This window comes from Tachypleus tridentatus, chromosome 7, assembly GCF_004210375.1.
Source record: "Tachypleus tridentatus isolate NWPU-2018 chromosome 7, ASM421037v1, whole genome shotgun sequence".
NCBI classification, from domain to species: domain Eukaryota; kingdom Metazoa; phylum Arthropoda; class Merostomata; order Xiphosura; family Limulidae; genus Tachypleus; species Tachypleus tridentatus.
Window position 1 is genome coordinate 9,641,927 of NC_134831.1, and position 18,427 is coordinate 9,660,353.

Sequence of the window (18,427 nt, forward strand, 5' to 3'; positions counted from 1 at the left end):
GTAATATACGTCATTGTATGTCATAAAGAGTGTGCCGTTACTTACAAGATTTAGAATAACCAGAATATTTTTATTTATCATTAAACTATTAGATAGTTTTGTACTTTTGTGCATTTACAATAACATTTAATATAAATTAAAAGCAATTAAATCTTGTTTCGCCAGCGTAGACAGTTAATAATTGAAATTTTTAAAGGGCTACTTATGCTTTTTTCATCAATAGAAAAGCATTTCGAGTTTTTGTGAAGACAGAAACATCGTCACATTTGAGAAACAAAGCAGGAGCAAACTATTAGAAATTCCAACTCTACGAGCTATAAATTGATTGTTTGTTTTAGAATATTTGCACAAAGCTATACAAAAAGCTATCTTAGCATACCCGTTTTAATTTTGAACTGATAAACTACAGGAAAACAGCTGGTGAACAGAACCTCGCAGAAATGTTGGCTAATTTTTCACCATCGCTCTTGTAGTGCACCCACTGTACGAAGTGTTAAACGCGTTTTTACAACAATGAAGCCGTGAACAATAAATTCTCGAATTTACAGTCCAAACCACACCAATCACTAGGTTGTGATTGATCCAAAATTAGTTAAAATTTCAACAAATACTATCCTACAAAGCCTGTTATCATATAAGGCACATCATATTACAGAACACACTGTGCATCCTACATCAGCAGTGGTACATCTCAAGGAAGCTACGTTTATGGACGTCTTAGTTAAAGAAGTGTCATTATTATTGGTGATTATACCTTCAATGTTGAAAGAGCTCCAAAGGAAGAGTTGGAGCTGAAGAAGAAGAAACAGGGTTTGGTGGTTAGATGTTCCGTTAGAGGGCGTTCGTTTCTATTAAGTGATAATGCCAGACGTGTTCTCACCTCTGGTGGGTGCACTACATTTCTAAGTTGAAAAATTCTGTCTTGAGTCTGGATCTTCTCGAGGGTTGATCAAGTCTTAAGAAGATAGGGATATGACGAATTATTGGCTGACTACAGCTGTTGTGTACATGATTACCACCTAGCCCAATGCTTTCACCATGGACAACATCATTTCAATGGTAACATAGATAAGGTGTCTTAAGGATTTTCTCCTTCTCCACCAACACCACTCTGGGAATATAGATTCGATGAGAGTCCTCAACTTTGACAACAGGAATTCTATCAGTTATAACCAGGAGGAGCAACTGCATCTCAGTAGCTTTCAAAGTCTCACCATCAAAACGACACCAAGAGCAGTTCCAATTAATGATGAGAGTAAAACTTTTATTAAAATCCTTTTTGATGGCAGAAAAGTGCCCCATATATAGCAGATTTGAACACTTAAAAGGCAATACCAACTGGAATGATGCATGAATTCTTTATAATAGGAAAGTAAATGGACAGTGGTAGGAGGTAATACTTTTGAGTTAAGATGGATGGTTAATAATAAGAGATTCTACTTAAAGCCAAGGAAGATCTTAAGATCATGTGAAACCTTTCTTCTTCATAAGAATTTACCCTGAAGAAGAAAGCACTCGGGTTATAAGATTTATACTCATTTCTATCAAGACATCTTGAAACTAAGTGGTTTTATAACATAATTAAGATCTTGTAGGTAGACAAAATAATCATGGCCCTAGAGGGTGTCAGAAAACAGAACCTTGAAAGGCTACAAAATACATATTGTAAATTTAATTTTAATTAGTTAACAGAACTTTGAAAAGCTGCAGGTAAGTTTCTTATTTTCTGTACATTCTTTTAATTTAATTTACAATGTGTATTTTGTAAATTTCCTTCCTTATTTAATTTTGAATAATATTCTGTATATTTTTTACTAATCCTTCTTTTTATTTGTATCGATATATCTTCTGGTTGATCATTTAGGCTTGGTGTATTTCGTGACTAAGAACTATTCTACCTGATAATTATCGACTTAATCAATTAAATGTTTTTATTTTCTTTTAATACATTATAAGTTGCAACGTATTTCATTATGTAGTGTATTGTTTTTAGATAATAATGTTAAAAGGAGTAGTTTATTATATATTAAAATCATGGTAAATGAAAAAATTGTTTTACACTATTTTACTGTAAAGCACAGTCTATTAGACTGCCCTTTCTAAATAGGGCTGGTACTCTGTGTTAAATGTTTTTTGTACACACATAAATATGTTTTCTGTTTGATCTCAGTTAATATCCTAATCATTGTGTTTTTACTACTAAAAGGTATTTTATTCATGTAAATACATTTGCATTATATGTTAAAGCATTATTTTGTATATTTTTTTATATTGGATGGTGTCCTTATATGCATTATTTTATTATTTAACGGGTTTTAATATTTTTTTAATTATTTGTCTATAGGTATTTTAACGTAATACTGATGTTAACGTACAAAAGGTTTTTGCTTAGGTTTAGGCCCCTGCTGTGACAACAGCAAGTCTCCGGATTTACAACGCTAAAATCAGGTATTCGATTCCCCTTTGTAGACACAGCAGATAGCCCGATGTGACTTTGTTATAAAAAACACGTTTTTATTTTTTCATTCTATGTTATATTGTATTGTTCGTTTAACTTATTATACATTATCCATTAAAAGTGTTTTATGTTATGGTTACTGCACTTCAAAAATATATATACAATTTATCATCTTGTATTTCAAATCATGGTTAAAGTTTTTTAATTTTTTCATGTACTTGAACACAGTTCTTTATTAAAAGGTTACGTCATCTATGTGACGTGTAATTTTTTGTAGGAAAGTTAGAAATGTTCGTTGTCGAATTTACGTTTAATTATTAGCTTAAATGTGTTTTTTAACGATATTTCAATTGTTCTAGTTTTACTTTATGTGAATTAAATCATCATATTTTTGTGTTTTTCTTATAGCAAAGCCACATAGGATATCTGCTCAGCCCACCGAGGGAATTGAACCGCTGATTTTAACGTTGTAAATCCGTAGACATACCGCTGTACTAGCGGGATACTCATATTTTTGTTTTGTGTTCAAACAAAATTATTTTTATAAGTATGTTTTTTTGTATCTTCCAATCATTTTTTCAAAAAATTTTAGTCTTGTATTCGACTGAAAAATGTGTTTGACAACTATGTTATTCAAATAAAACTATTTCTTTGTAATCAGACGACAGTTTTATGCAACTAAGTGCCGAATTTTTCCGACAATGCGTAATTTCTCATCTTGAAAAATACAAGCTATAATTACCAAATTACCTATCAAATTATATTCCTCCCCCCCGCTAATATAGCGGTAAGTCTACGGATTTACAATTCTAAAATCGGGCGTTCGATTCCTTTCTGTGGGTTCAGCAGATAGCCCGGCGTGGCTTTGCTATAAAAGAAAACAAACACACAGACAAATTAGATTCTCACCTGGAAACAAACACTCTTCTGAATTAATTTACCTGACATAATTAAGTTTTCACTTTGAAACAAACAAACTTTTATGATGTCTTAAAAATAAATAAAAATGTAGACTACATAACAAATATTTGGGTGAAATATTGTCCTTTTGTTTCAAAGCTGATGAGACATTGTTTGTATCCCGCCTGAAACATGCGAATGGGACAACATACATCTCCTACTTCAGAATTTAGAAAAACAAATTGTGTTAAGTCGGATTCTTTATATAAATATGTGGTTCAAGAAGCAGTTTATTTGTTTTAATTTTAGTTACCTTTGTTCATTCGTTGTTATTGAGTAGATCAGCGTTTCCCAAACGTTTTTGACCACGGAACACTTTCAATTCAGAAAATACTTACGAAACACTCATAACATTTCTTGGGGGTTTGGTTTTGAAATGAGATATAGATATTTTTCAACGACAAATAAATAAAGAATAATCACATTTTAAAATATTCGTTAAAAAACGTCTTCAATGTCTAAATACTATTTATTTGTGAGTGACAAAGATCAGGTTTTAAAGGGATTGGTGTTTCTGCGATTTAAAATCACAAATTCTCTCAATATCAGGAACAATACTTAAACGCTGGATTCTATTATTAGATTCAGCCTCTCGTCTGTTTTTATATTTTGAGGCCCGGCATGACCGGGTGGTCACGGCACTCGACTCGTAATCCGAGGGTAGTGGGTTCAAATTCCCGTTACACAAACCATGTGAGGACGTTATAATGTTACAATCAATCCCACTATTCGTTGGTAAAATAGTAGTCCACGAGTTGGTGGAGGGTGGTGATGACTAGCTGCTTTACCTCTAGTCTTACACTGTTAAGTGTAGGACAGATAGCTCTCGTGTAGCTTTGCGCGAAATTTGAAGACACAAAACACGGGCCCAGCATGGCCAAGCGTGTTAGGGCATGAGACTCGTAATCTGAGGGTCGCGGATTCGCATCCCCGTCACGCCAAACATGCTCGCCCTTTCAACCGTGAGGGCGTTATAATGTGACGGTCAATCCCACTATTCGTTGGTAAAAGAGTAGCCCAAGAGTTGGCGGTGAGTGGTGATGACTAGCTGCCTTCCCGCTAGTCTTACACTACTAAATTAGGGATGGCTAGCACAGACAGTCCTCGAGTAGCTTTGTGCGAAATTCAAAAACAAACAAAACACGTATTTTGCGTGCGCAGCGCCCTCTATACCCATATTTTATAGCGCCAGCGAATATTTATATGATGCTAGGTTTGTATATTATTTATTTATTTAATCAAATTAAATACTAATGAAATTTTACATTGTTATGATTATAATATATTTTAGGCACAAACCTCTCTACTAAAATATTATATAGAATAGATACGGCATCTTCCGTAATTTTTCTTCAATGCGAATCCGTTATTATGTGATACTAATACATAGTTAAATACTTTATAATAAATTATTATCGTACAAAAAGTGTTAAATATTTTATTAAAATTTAAAATCATGATTTTCTCACTGAGAATCTGTTAATTTCAAAAGGAACACCAGTGTTCCGCGGAACATAATTTGGGAAACGCTTCAATATTTCATGTTAAATAGAGGCTAGTGAATCAATATAGTTCTATTTGACAATGACGAGAAACCCACTTGAAATAAAAGTATATCTCAGGACGGATGGTTTGAGTATTAACACTTTTATTGATAAGAAGAGAACAACGATCTTTTTGAAGATGTTGACATGAAGATGACATAAGAATGTCGAAACGTTTTTCCTTGCAATTATCAATAAAAGTATTAATACCCATACCAGCCGTTTTGAGATGTATAGTTCTACTTCACTATTGAGTCTGTCGATTGAAAGCTATCTCGAGAGGCTACATGTTGACTGATTCATTAATGCAATAGAAGACGAGTTCAGTCTTCTGAAGAAAGTATGCACGTTGTTTTTGTGTTTTCAAAATATGAATGAATATTTTATACTCTCATGTGTTCAGTCTGTTTATACTTTTATTCTTTTAGGTTAAACTCGGTCAGTTTCGCCAAATTAAAATTTATTGTGTAATTATTGAGCACGAGTCTTTCCGTTGTAATATGAACCCACCTAATAATATTCGTGGAGGAAACAGGTTTTATAAGAGAATACATTAATCATTTTCAGAGCAACAAAAAACATTCAACAGAATGATGTTTCTCATCCTTAGTTTATAAAGATAAAATATTGAAAGTTTTTAAAGAGAAAATGTCCATTAATGTCTTTTTTTTTTAAAAAAAAAGCAACCAAAGCTCAACACCAGATTTTGTTTAGGCTTAACAACAAACTTTCAAACAATAGTTAACTCTATTTTTACTTCTAAAAACGAAATAGGATGCCTACGATATTATTATATTGTATAATCAATTAAAGACTTTTTTGATATATCACGACACCGTTGTATCTATTTAGTTTAAAATTTATTTAGAATATTACACTTTTCCATATTTGGTAAATCAAGTTAAATTATTTATGCTTGCAAACACAAACCAGTTTATTTGGGTAATCACGCTGACTAATATGATCATCTTTATTTAGCAGTAACTTTGTGAGTTAAAGCTTTCAAATGTTTAATGAAATTTCTGTTTTCAACTGAAAAACCTCAACGGAAAGTCTCTGATGTAAAATGATAAAATTCGAGTGTACAAGGGCTGTTCAAAAAATACGCGGACTGTTTGAATTGCGCGGCTCCAGTTGGTTCCAGGGGAATCCGCTTGTTGTCGCCAGGTTCGCACAGATCAGCTGATTACGACGCCATTTCCCGATTGCAGATATCTTCATTTGTGTATTAGCTACGCGGTTTTAAGTGAAGTGCGATTTTTCCGTTTGGCGGATTTCAGAATGAATAACCTGAAGGAACAACGACTTGCTGTGAAATTTTGTGTTAAACTTGGAAAATCTGCGACTGAAACCTTTGCTATGCTTAACACGGCTTACGGTGATGTTGCTATGAAGCGTACGGCATGTTTCAAGTGGCATGAACGTTTTAAGGATGGTCGACAGTCCATTGAAGATGATGAGCGTCCTGGACGTCCTTCCACGTCAACTGACGACCCACACGTCGACAAAATTAACACCCTGGTGCGGGCAAATCGACGTCTGACTGTCAGGGAGCTTGCTAAAGAGTGTGGGATATCAGTTGGATCTTGTTACGAGATTTTGACCGAAAAATTGAAGATGCACCGCGTTGCTGCGAAATTCAGCCCTCAGAACTCGTGAGTTTTTGGCCAAACACTCGATCACTGTTCTTCTCCACCACCCCTACTCACCTGACCTTGCTCCTTGCGATTTTTTATTGTTCCCCAAACTCGAAAGACCCTTGAAAGGAAGAAGATTTGAGACGATTCCCGAGATTAAGGCAAATGCGACGAAGGAGCTGGAGGACATTACAACAGAAGCGTACCAGGAATGTTTCAACAAGTGGAAACACCGTTGGGATAAGTGTGTGCATTGGGGAGGAGAGTACTTTGAAGGGGTTCCAGACCTGTAACTTCTAAATAAAGTAAATTTTGTTTTATGACGTCAGTCCGCGTATTTTTTGAACAGACCTCGTAGATATTCGTGGTAGGCAAAACACTGAGAAACCACTGTGTAGTTTTATGTTTAACAACAAATGAATTAACTAATAAAACATATAATCGTATAGAGAAAAACAACCTTGGGCTTTCTGCAGTGTTCACCGCGGGGAAATAAATCACAGATTATAATGTTGAAAGCAAGTAAAAATTTCAAGAATAGCTATGCTATCTAAGGCGTCAAATTTTAAGTTTTGAAATCTTTCCATTATTCTTACGGATGTATATATGTTGTTCTTTTGTTAGAAACGTGGTTCGAATCCAATCTCTAACACACTTCAGCTGACTATCTAGAAAATATGCATATGTCAAGTAATTGAATATAAATGTTTGGTGTATAAACTATAGACACTACAAAATTAATTACTCACTACAGAGTATGCAGATCCACTTCATCAAAATTTATGCTCAACTATATAAACTATCTCAGATAGACTCCTACATAATTTTCTAAATTAATTCGTGAAAATTTGGCACAAAAATTACATATTGTATGAATTACATATTGTTTGTCTTTTTTAACATAATATTGTTAATGGAGCTGTATTTTTTGAAAACGATATTTTTAATAAGGTTTAAGATTCACTGTGTATAAGTATTTTAAACATGAAGCGAAATAATAGTATAAGCCTTAAAGATTTTTCTGGTATTATGTTGTTTTTTTTATTACTATAATTTACATTCTCCTGTTTAATAAAGAGCACTGAAAAATTGGGTGACAACATGCATTTCACGTGTAGATAAGATAGAGGTGGAAAGTGTGACGCTACTTACAGGTGTGGTAGCAACGGTATGATTCGTGTACTAAATTTAGTAAACAGTCGGTATAGATTATTTGTCAGTGGTGTTGATGCTATAAAAAGTGGGTCACGTTTTTTCATCGTGGTGACTAAGGCTTTTATCACTTCAAAACGACAGGTTTAAAACGTTGTACCACAAAGTCGTAGCTGTAATCTACAGCCTCTTCTTTAATATTTAAGTTTTTACGAATCTTAGGTTTTTAAAGAAGTAATACTAAGTGTTTAAACTGTAGTCCTGTGCCAAATAAGAGTTAAACTAAAATAGTAAACTAGTAGTAGCATTAATAGTAAGGTTTTTGTGCAATGAATAACAGTCAATAAAACAGTATAATATCCTCAAAATTAAGCTTGTAAGACTTTTATAAGTCCAATTGAAGCTTATAACAATATATTACTTATTAGACTAGTTTTATTAAAGATGCTGTTAAAATTAAAAGTATATAACTATAAAATAACTGATGTCAGTAGTAAATGAACAACATGTCAGTAAGAGATGCCCCTGTGATACTGCACGAGAAAAAATCAACTTTAGGTCTGTTTTTACAAAATGTTGTTGTACTGGGAGGAGCATATATCTTAGGAAGATTTGGATTTAGCCCATCTTGGTTGTTAATTGGTGTTTTATTGTGGATGGCACGTGAAAATTATTTGAGTGATAAGATAATTCGTACAGCTTGTCTTCGTAGTGTAGCCAATAATGAAAAACGAGCAGTGTCAGCAAAACTTGGAGATCTACCAACATGGGTAGGTGGACATACTGTTTAATTTTATTTAAATATATTTTGATGGGTTCATATTTTGTTTAATTTCACTAAGTAGTCTTGATTAAGATTTTAAGTTTTTTTTATAATTGTATTTGAACGATTTTTATTTTTAACTTAAAATTTACAATTATAAATAGTAATTTCAGTTGAGAAGTGAAAAAATATTTATCAAATAAGTTAAAACACAATTTAAATTTTTTCTTTGGGTTTTACAGATGCGATAGAAATTCATTGAAATAACAAATGTAATCAAAATTTCAGTTGAAGAATGGATGTTGAACATTATACACACAATGTGTGAATGTGTTTATTTTTCACAAATCTTTGTTACTTTCTAGACATGTCAGGTTTGGTGTATAATGCAGGCTGTCTGACTTTAAGTATACTTAAAGAAACAGTAAGAAAAAGTATTTTATTATCTTTATAATTGTAAATATGAAGTTAATGTGAATATTGTTATTTATCAATCCAGGATTTGTAGCTCTAATGATCTTTATACAGACTATCTAGTGTAAATAAACTCAACATGCAGCCAAGTAAGTATTTAAACATAATGGTTGTGGAGACAAGTAGATTAACAACTGGAAAAGGTTTTAAAAAATGTAATTGTGTTTGAGAACCTTCTTCCTAGACCAAAAGTACTGGTTAACCTTTGAAATGTTTTATATTTATATGGGATTTGAATATAATTATATTTCTAATGAAGATTTTAAAATTTAAGTTTATTATTTTATGGTGTTACTACTTGTTTCTGTACGGGTGTTAAGCCATTTTTTTTAATATACAGGTCTACTTTCCTGATACAGAGAGAGCCGAATGGATAAACAAGGTAATCATGCTGACATGTTTATTTACACAGATATTTTGAAATAACTTTTTTTTTTTTAACAGTTTATTTTATCAGAAACACTGAATCTTTTATATGAGTGTATTACCTTATCAGTTCTGTATTTGCTGCTTTTATCTCTTCTAACATTTATGTCAGCACATTGTCAGTGGAATTTTGCTCAGCTATAGCCTTTTAAACTTTTGATCTCAAAACAAACAAAGCAAGTATTTTCAGTTCAGGATAACCAACAGAAAGTTGTTGTGGAACAGGTATACTGGTAGATTATTGAGAGGTAACTACATCTGATAACCAGATAAGGAAAGCATACCTTCTCCTATTAGTGAGAGTGTTTGATTTGTTTTTCTATTTATTCTTGATAACGTGATGTACAAGTTCATTAAGTACCATGACACTTTACACCATGAAATTGTCGGAAGTGATGGGAACTTGTTCGGTTGTGTGAATATTTACTCAGAAGCTCAAACATTTAGGAAAAGTGAAAATCTGTCTGTACTTTCTCAAGGATAACTTTCATAGTATTGAAAATTTCCAATTACATTTTACCAAAATGTTCTAAAACATACTTTAAAGGACTAAAGTATTGAACTTCTCTTTTTTATTATGTTTGTTGCTGATTTAAGTAGCTTAGAAGACTAGAATGTCAACATCCCTGACTGTTTTCCACATTATTTGGTAAATAGGTTAAGAAATATAGAACTTTCAGTTGTTCCTTGGCTGATGTTTATCTCATGAATGGCTTAGCAAATAATTAAGATAACTATGGTGTTCAATTGGCCCTTGGTTGGCATTTGTATCACCATTAGTTTGGTAAATAGTTAAGACAACCAGCATGTTCAGTTGGCCTTTGGCTGATGTTTTTTTTTTTTCATCATTGGTTTGCTAAAGGGACATTCCAAGTCAAATCATCCAGGGGGCTACAGGTGACCCTTACAGAATGCCATGAAAAAATTCACATATGCCTATCTTCCCATATAATGAAAAACTGCCAAAGATTAGATTAATATCTCTAACAGTTTCTGATTTACAGCCTTGTAAAATTTAGTTAATATTTTGTTATTTTTGGTAAATTCATTTTTGGGCAACTTTGGCTGCTTAAAGCTGCAAGAGTAATGGTGGTAGAAGGCTGAAATTTGCTACACTGACTGAATTAATCTCGCAGAATTCAAAAATTGTCTCAAACCAAGAGTTTATCTCTCTTAGGATTTTCATAGTGAGGTTGTAAAATCACCTGAAAACCGAAAATCGTAAAAAACATTGGTTTATATAATAAGCCATAGCTCTAAGACTTATTATGATACAAAGCTGAATTTTATTTTCAAATGTCCTATAACATATCAGTTGATAAATCAGCAATTGTTGTAATTAAAAGTCATAGATCTCCTGTAAAAAAAAATTTAGCTGCATGCAACTTTTTATGATTCAGCTAAAAATAGCCCTACTTCAGGCCGCAGTTTGACCATGTCACCAGTTATTCAGCCTTTTCAGATTTTTATCATATATTCTTACATCTTTGAATATGATCTACAAAAAAAATCAGGATGGTGTTTAACCTACTTTTTGAGTTATAATTTTTTAAAGTATCCTCTGACCATATGTTTTTTATTTAAAAAACCTTTAATTCAGGTGTATTACTGTGTGCAAATATATCCATACAATTTTGAAAAATACCTGTCAGAATGTTATGAATCCCACTGAAATATTCTAACCAGCCTTTCACAATGTTAAATAATGAAGTTCTAAGAAACAAGAAAAAATTAATTCAGTTTTGAACAAGTTTATTGGCATAACTAGTTAGATCACATAGCAATGCAAATATATTGTGTATGCATTACAGTTATGCAAATATGGCTGAGTTTAAGATTGTTTGTCACACCAAACTGCAATAATCGTGACAATGAAATGTTTCAAAAACTGCTTTGGCGATAAATTAGCCTTAACAACATCAAATAAAATTGCTGTGTTCAGACAGTTTGAATAAATTTCTGAAATTGGAGTTTGATTATGTTGAGATCACTTTGACTTGGAACATAGTAGCAAGCACTACTGCCTTGTACAGACAGCAGGTGCACTTATCAGACAAAGAATATGTTGGAAAGGAATCTAGCTTTCATCTTTACGTGACCTTGCAGGCCATGAGAACAGTTCCTTTCTTGATTTCTTCACAAATGACACCAACACATCGGAATGTTCATCTGATCTATCTTTTATGTTTCCCACATACCATTCATGATCATATATGCATGCCACATACTTCCCTGGCTGATAATTGTCATTGCTATCATTAGACCCTATTTGAGCTGCTGCAGCATCACTTTCACTGCTACTACCAACAGTTACAACTGTGTACACATCATCATCTGATAGCCTTCTCATATACAATTTGTTGGTAGAATAAAGCTATGATGTGACCTAATACCTGCCACAGTTTTGCATTTTTCACAGCACTCAAGCAGATCAAACTTTACACAATTCTGTGGGACTGATTCCTGATTGACAAGAAAGAACTGAATGCCCTGAATGTGGTCCTTTGCCCAATGGTACATATCAGAGACACTTAAAATTTGATAATTTATTATTTTCCAGAACCTTGATTTTTTTAAGATGATGTTCAGATATGTAAGAATATATGGTAAAGGCTGATTAGAATATTTCAATGGGATTCATAATTTTTTTCAAAATTGTAAGGATATGCACACAGTAACACACCTGAATTGAAGTTTTGTTTTAAGAAAAAAACTATGGTCAGAGGATACTTTAAAAAATTATAACTCAAAAAGTTGGTTGAACACCATCCTGATTATTTTTGTAGATCATATTCAGAGATGTAAAAAGTATATGGTAAAAATCTGAAAAGGCTGAATAACTGGTGACATAGTCAAACTGTGGCCTGAAGTAGGGCTATTTTTAGCTGAATCATAAAAAGTTGCACCCAGGACATTTTTTTTACAGGAGATCCAAAAGACTTTTATTTGCAACAATTGATGATTTATCAACTGATATGCTATAGGAAATTTGAAAACAAAATTCAGCTTTGTATCATATTAAGTCTTAGAGCTATGGCTTATTATATAAACCAATTTTTTACGATTTTGGCTTTTCAGGTGATTTTACAACCTCACATGAAAATCCTAAAAGAGATAAACTCTTAGTTTGAGACCATTTTTGAATTCTGTGAGATTAATTCAGTCAGTGTAATAAATATCAGCCTTCTACCACCATTACTCTTGCAGCTTTAAGCAGCCAAAGTTGCCTGAAAATGAATTTGCCAAAAATGAAAAAAAAATTAGTTAAATTTTACAGGGCTGTAAATCAGAAACTATTAGAGACATTGATCTAATCTTTGGCAGTTTTTCATTCTATGGGTAGATGAGCACATGTGAATTTTTTCAAGGCATTCTGAGGGGGTCACCTGGAAAATTTTCCAAAATCTGGATGATTTGACATGGAATGATCCTAAATAGTTAGGATAACTAGGATGTTCAGTTGGCCCTTGGCTGTTGTTTTTTTTCCATCATTGGTTTGCTAAATACGTAGAATAACCAGCATGTTCAGTTGGTCCTTAGCTGTGGTTTTCATCATCGGTTTGCTAAATACATAATGAGATTAATCATCCATTACCATCTCTAACACGTGTGTGTATGTGTGTTTTTGTTCAGTAATTGCCTTTTAACTGTTGCATGCCACAAGTATTGCACTTACACATACCTCACAATTATCGTGGTTCAACTGCATTTGACATACAAATCAGTAGGAGTGCAACAATTCTTCTGATGCATATGATATCTCAGATTACTTCTAAATTATTTCTTCTTATTAGGCAGTGTTATAGTCAAAACATGTTTTGAATGTGTTGTGATTGCAGATTTTTCTTTATAGTGATATCATATGAAGTAGAAAGTGTACTTGTATATTTTGGTGATAACTTACCTGATTAATTATTCCTTTTTTCTTTGAATAATTTTCAAATTTTCATCATTTTATGATGAAGACTGAAGTTAGTGTTACAGCTTTGGAGATTCTAAACCTGTTATCAGCACACAACTGTGTAAGCTTTAGGTTGGGGTAATTTAACTGAGAAATTTTTAATCTTAATTTATTGGGAGTTTGAACATTATTAGAGTTGGCTTTCTTCTCTTGATAATGCTTGATTTTTTCCTGATCCTGTTTGTAACAACCTTCTTCCTCTTCTGATTGTGCTGTGCTTCTCATGATTTTCCTGTAAAATCTGCTAGGCCTAATTCTGCCTTTTTAGACATGAGTTCTCAGTTTATTCCATTTTATATATACTCTTCAAAAAAAGAAATGCAAAAGGCAAAATATGAGACAAATTGTTAACAAGTTTATTCCAGGTAGTTCTGTATAACATGTGAAACTTTGCACATTCACTGCTGAACATCCAAAGTCTGCAAAGGCGAAGTCCACGCTTCACTAGGTGACGTTTAACGTCACTCAACGTCAATAACGAGTATGCCTCCCGTGAGCATCAATAACTGCTTGGCATCTCCTGCCCATGGAAGCGATGAGATGACGAATCACATCCTGTGGAATGGCTGTCCACTCAGCCTGCAAAGCTGCTGCAAGCTGAGGTAGTGTCTGTGGTTGAGGTTGTCGTCGTCGCAGACGTCGGTCCAACTCGTCCCAAAGATGTTCGATGGGGTTTAAATCTGGTGATCTGGAGGGCCAGGGAAAAACGTTGATGTTGTGGTGTCTCAAGAAAAAAGTGGTGAATCGGGCTGTGAGGATGGGCGTTGTCATGTTGAAAAACGTCGTTGACGTTCGCCATGATGGGTTGCACATGGGGCCTAAGAATCTCGTAGACGGTTGCGTACGGTCTGATCGGAAATTCTACGCAGCCCTGGTATGGTTGAGGCAATAGACGTCACAGTGGTGGTCCTATCCTGAAGATGATGTAATCGGATGTAGCGATCTTGTGCGGGGCGTGGTCACATGAGGTCTGCCAGATCATGGATGGTCACGAGTTGATCCATGTTGTTGGTGACGATTCCATAGCCTTGTGATGGTGCTTGGGTGGACATTCACAGCTCTGGCAACATCTGATCGAGATTTGCCTGCTTCCAAGCGACCAATGGCGTTGTTGCGTTGTGCTTCAGTCAGTCTTGGTGTAACTGTATTGCATGTTGGTGGCTTAACACTGAGCTATGGAAACCGAGAACCCGTCACTTTTATAGGGATTTTGCCCATGTTGCACTTGCAGAACAGGCAGATCTCTCAAACAAATTTATTGGACACGCATGCAGTTTGGCGAAAAATCCGATGTTTTCCTCCATTTTCAAAGTGCACAACTTTTATTGTCATTTTGGTCTGACAATCAGTGCCTTAACACGTGTAACATCACATACTCTGAGCTTGTAACGTTATTACATATATTTCTCTTTAAAATAACAAAAATATCCCTTTTGCGTTTCTTTTTTTGAAGAGTATATTTCCATGATTTCTTAAACTCTTATTCCTTCCTTGTTACATAACATCTTGGAATTGATGCTGATCATTTTGTCGGTTGTGAGCTGGTGCTAGTGTGTCATGTTCTTTACAGGCCATGGATCAGTTTGTCTTCACTTACCATCATGCAGATTATTACTTTTTTGATTCTCAGTGGTTTGAATCAGTAGTGCCGGTATGAAGTGTTGACCCTGATGATCTTGTCTGTTTATTCCAGGCCTGGTTTCCTGCCTTCATCTTACCCTTATGACTCTCATGGAGTATCTGCCTTCCATGCACTTTCTTTCTGAGGCACTCTACTGATCATCTGAGGGATATCTTCTCCATCCTTACCACTACCTTGGAACAATTTTTCTGTTTGGTCCTGTCTCTTTACATATGGTTTCTTTGCTGTTGAGATCATCTGGGAAGACTTCTGCCTTGCTCTTGTTCTTTTATGATCCACTTACATTTGGGACTAGTAAACGACTTCTCCAATCATCTGTTTTTGGGACTATTCCTGAAACTTTGAAATCGTGCATAGAATATGTAAGGCAAATTTTGATCCGTTTGTCTTTAGTTACCTGTTTGTCTCATCCTGGGTACTTGCAATACCCTGTTCCTTGTCTGAAACATCTCCCCTACTTTACTTGTTTCTGTCACTAGAGGTTTCATGGTTTGTTGTGTTTACTGATGCAGGTCTCACTGTTGCCAGTAACACCAATGACTACACTGTGGTTTCCAGTCGTGTATGGGCTTGTGTGACCACTTTTGTTTTCCTCTTGTGGAAATTTTCTACTGGTGATTGGATATATCAGTTTTTTTTTCACTTCTCATCCAATTCCTTTCTCCACCCTCTTTGTTTCAATACTCTTACCTTTTCCATAATTTTGGGATCTTCCTACTAGTTAATTTCTGTAAGAAGTTGTACAAACTCTTCAATTATAGAGAGTTATTGAGCCTATCAACCGTCCTTCTTTAAGCTTTTACGCCATGCTGTTTGCAGTACCCAAAAAAACCAGGGAATGGCATCATGTAATTGAACTATCCCACCTTGATGAATTTCCCATTTTACAATGGAGTCATTTCTCACACTAAATTTGGCTTTCTCTCAATGATTGTGGATGATCAAGGTAAATGTCTTGAATGACTAACTACAAAGTCTTATTTCTTCTCTTCCATGCCTGTATTTACAACTCTCCATTGATGTTTTCCACATGGTTATGGGTTGATTAGCAGAGACAATGGTCTACAGCTGAGTAGTCTTACTGTACCAATCCCTAGAAATGTCTGGCAGTGCAACATTTTGTAGGCTAATTAGAATAATAAGATCTCTGAAACTGCAGCAGGTGTACAACACTTTGTTTGAGAATATGTAACTAAAATAATGAAAAGCTCGGGTATTTATGAAAGCCAGTGTTAAAATTAGGATTGAACAGATCTTATCGAGTGTATTTTAAAAACATATAGTTTTACTTGTTTTTCTATTATCTAATAAAAGATATAACAAATTGACAACATTTTTAAGGGGAACACTTTTCTTTGGTATCCCCTGTATGTCTGTGTCGGTGTCTTTATTTAAATCTTCTCACTTTTGTTCATATGTCTTGTTATAAAAATGCTGTTAATGAATTATATTTTAGTTTAAAAGTTATTTGTAAAGACATTTATTTTATATATGTAAAAATGGCTTGTTTGGGTTGAGAAAATATTTTACGATAAGGAGCAAACAACGTTTCAACCTTCTTTGGTCATTGTCAGGTTCACAAACATATATATTTCTCTACAAGTGGGTTTTCTTGACATCACTGAGACATTTATTTTGTCAATTCTAGATCATACAACAGATGTGGCCGTATGTTGGTCATTATGTGCAAGGCCTGTTTAGAGAAAAAGTAGAGCCTGCTGTCAAAGCCAGTTTACCAACTACACTTCGAAGTTTCAAGTTTGAAAAAATATTTCTTGGAGACATGGTAAGCTTCTTCACATCATTCTCACAGATTATTTATAATTATATGTTTTTAAGCTACATATTTAAACATTTTGTGACTATCTAACATAAGTTATGACAATGTAGCATACCCTTTTCTAAACTGATGTTTGTAACAAAACTGAGAGTTTTGTATTGTGCTGTGACTTAAGGATTATTCTCTTTGATTTTTTTCAATAGTTTACATAATGCAGATGTGGATAACATTAAGTCAGAGAAGATAATTTATAACCAACTTTATCATGGGGTCTATTCATATATTGTCTTCCTTCATGTAAATTTATTGTCTCTCTCTTCCAGCCACCTAGGGTTGGTGGAATCAAAGTGTACCATGAAAATGTTGCTCGAGATGAAATAATTATGGATGTTGAAATACTGTAAGTACGTTACAATGCCATAAACAATGAATTAATATATATGTATATTATAGTGCGAGCTCATTTATATTCGTGGACATCAAATTTCATCTTTTGGGGTGAAAATACTACTATGTTGGTCGCTGAATTTATGGGTCTTCTCAAAATGATTTACTTTATTTAATATGCAATTGTTATCTTCCTTGTTTGCAAGACTAATAATCACAAATAACATAATTAGTATTTTATACCCTTAGTGGTTTAAAATATAAAAAAGATGGGAAACAAACAGGATTTGGTCATTTACAAAAGGCATGACTCATGTTCCATGAGACTTTGAAGAGATTAGTAAAGAGAACATTGACAAAGTAAAAAAAACTTCTGAAAATAAACTCTGTAGTAGCTTTTCACTAGTTCTGGGAGGACATGGAAGATAATTATTCATAAGAGACTTTGATATCTATGTCCAATGACAGATGCTGCATTAACTGTTGTTCATTGAGACTGGAGAACTTCTGGCACTGTCTGTGAAACAATAAGTCTAGTGGACTTGAACATGCTCTAAGTGAAGGTAATATAGTTTTATATTAAATTACTTTAAGGTCTTAGTAAGGACAAATGATGAACAAATTCACTGCATGAGACATTCATTCATAGACTGAAATAAACTTAGAAAAGACCACATGTTCAAGAAGGTAGACTTCTTGAAAAGTGGGGTATTTTTTATAAATAGTCAAGATCACTGTCCAATAATAGCAACTACCCTGATAAGTGGGGCATCTCTTTTATAAATAGTAAAGGGATGGCTGTCCAGTAATACCGACTACACTGACAAGTGGGACATCACTTATATAAACAGTGAAGGATGCTGGAGCACCATTGAGGTAGGCTTTACAAATGCCTCCATATTGTAGGTCTATGAAATAAAAAAGATTGTAATGAAAGAAACTTTAACTTCAGTAAATACATTTATACTGGCTACAGATTTTTGCTAGTGTGTGACATTAACTGTTGTGTTAATTAATGTAATTTCTTACTTGCTGTGGTACCGAAATGTAGAATTAAACTTTGTTTTCACATGTCTGATGTGTACATTATCAAACCAGTACTCTTGTAATAACAGGAAACTGAGAATAAAAAAATAAATATATCAAAACTTGCAACATAATTTGTTGGGATGTAAGTTTATGGTCCAATAGGACCTGGAAAAATCATGAAGAGTACTGAATTCACAGTACCTTTAAAATGCAA

General features: G+C 33.8%; 1 protein-coding gene across 3 annotated transcripts in view; it reads left to right on the forward strand.

Annotated features, from left to right (window-relative positions):
• The first annotated feature begins 7,677 nt into the window (after positions 1-7,677).
• The window catches only part of LOC143255070 (extended synaptotagmin-2-like), a 42,875-nt gene continuing 32,125 nt past the window's right edge, over positions 7,678-18,427 (forward strand). Inside the window, exons 1-5 of one of the 3 annotated variants that reach the window (XM_076510119.1) lie at positions 8,383-8,521; positions 8,880-8,938; positions 9,329-9,370; positions 16,666-16,803; positions 17,121-17,197. In XM_076510119.1, the coding sequence (XP_076366234.1) occupies positions 8,518-8,521; positions 8,880-8,938; positions 9,329-9,370; positions 16,666-16,803; positions 17,121-17,197 (320 nt within the window). In that variant the 5' untranslated portion in view covers positions 8,383-8,517. Of the gene's footprint in view, positions 8,522-8,879; positions 8,939-9,328; positions 9,371-16,665; positions 16,804-17,120; positions 17,198-17,729; positions 17,748-18,427 lie in introns of those variants that run through there. The other 2 variants (XM_076510118.1, XM_076510121.1) reach the window with 2 other exon arrangements.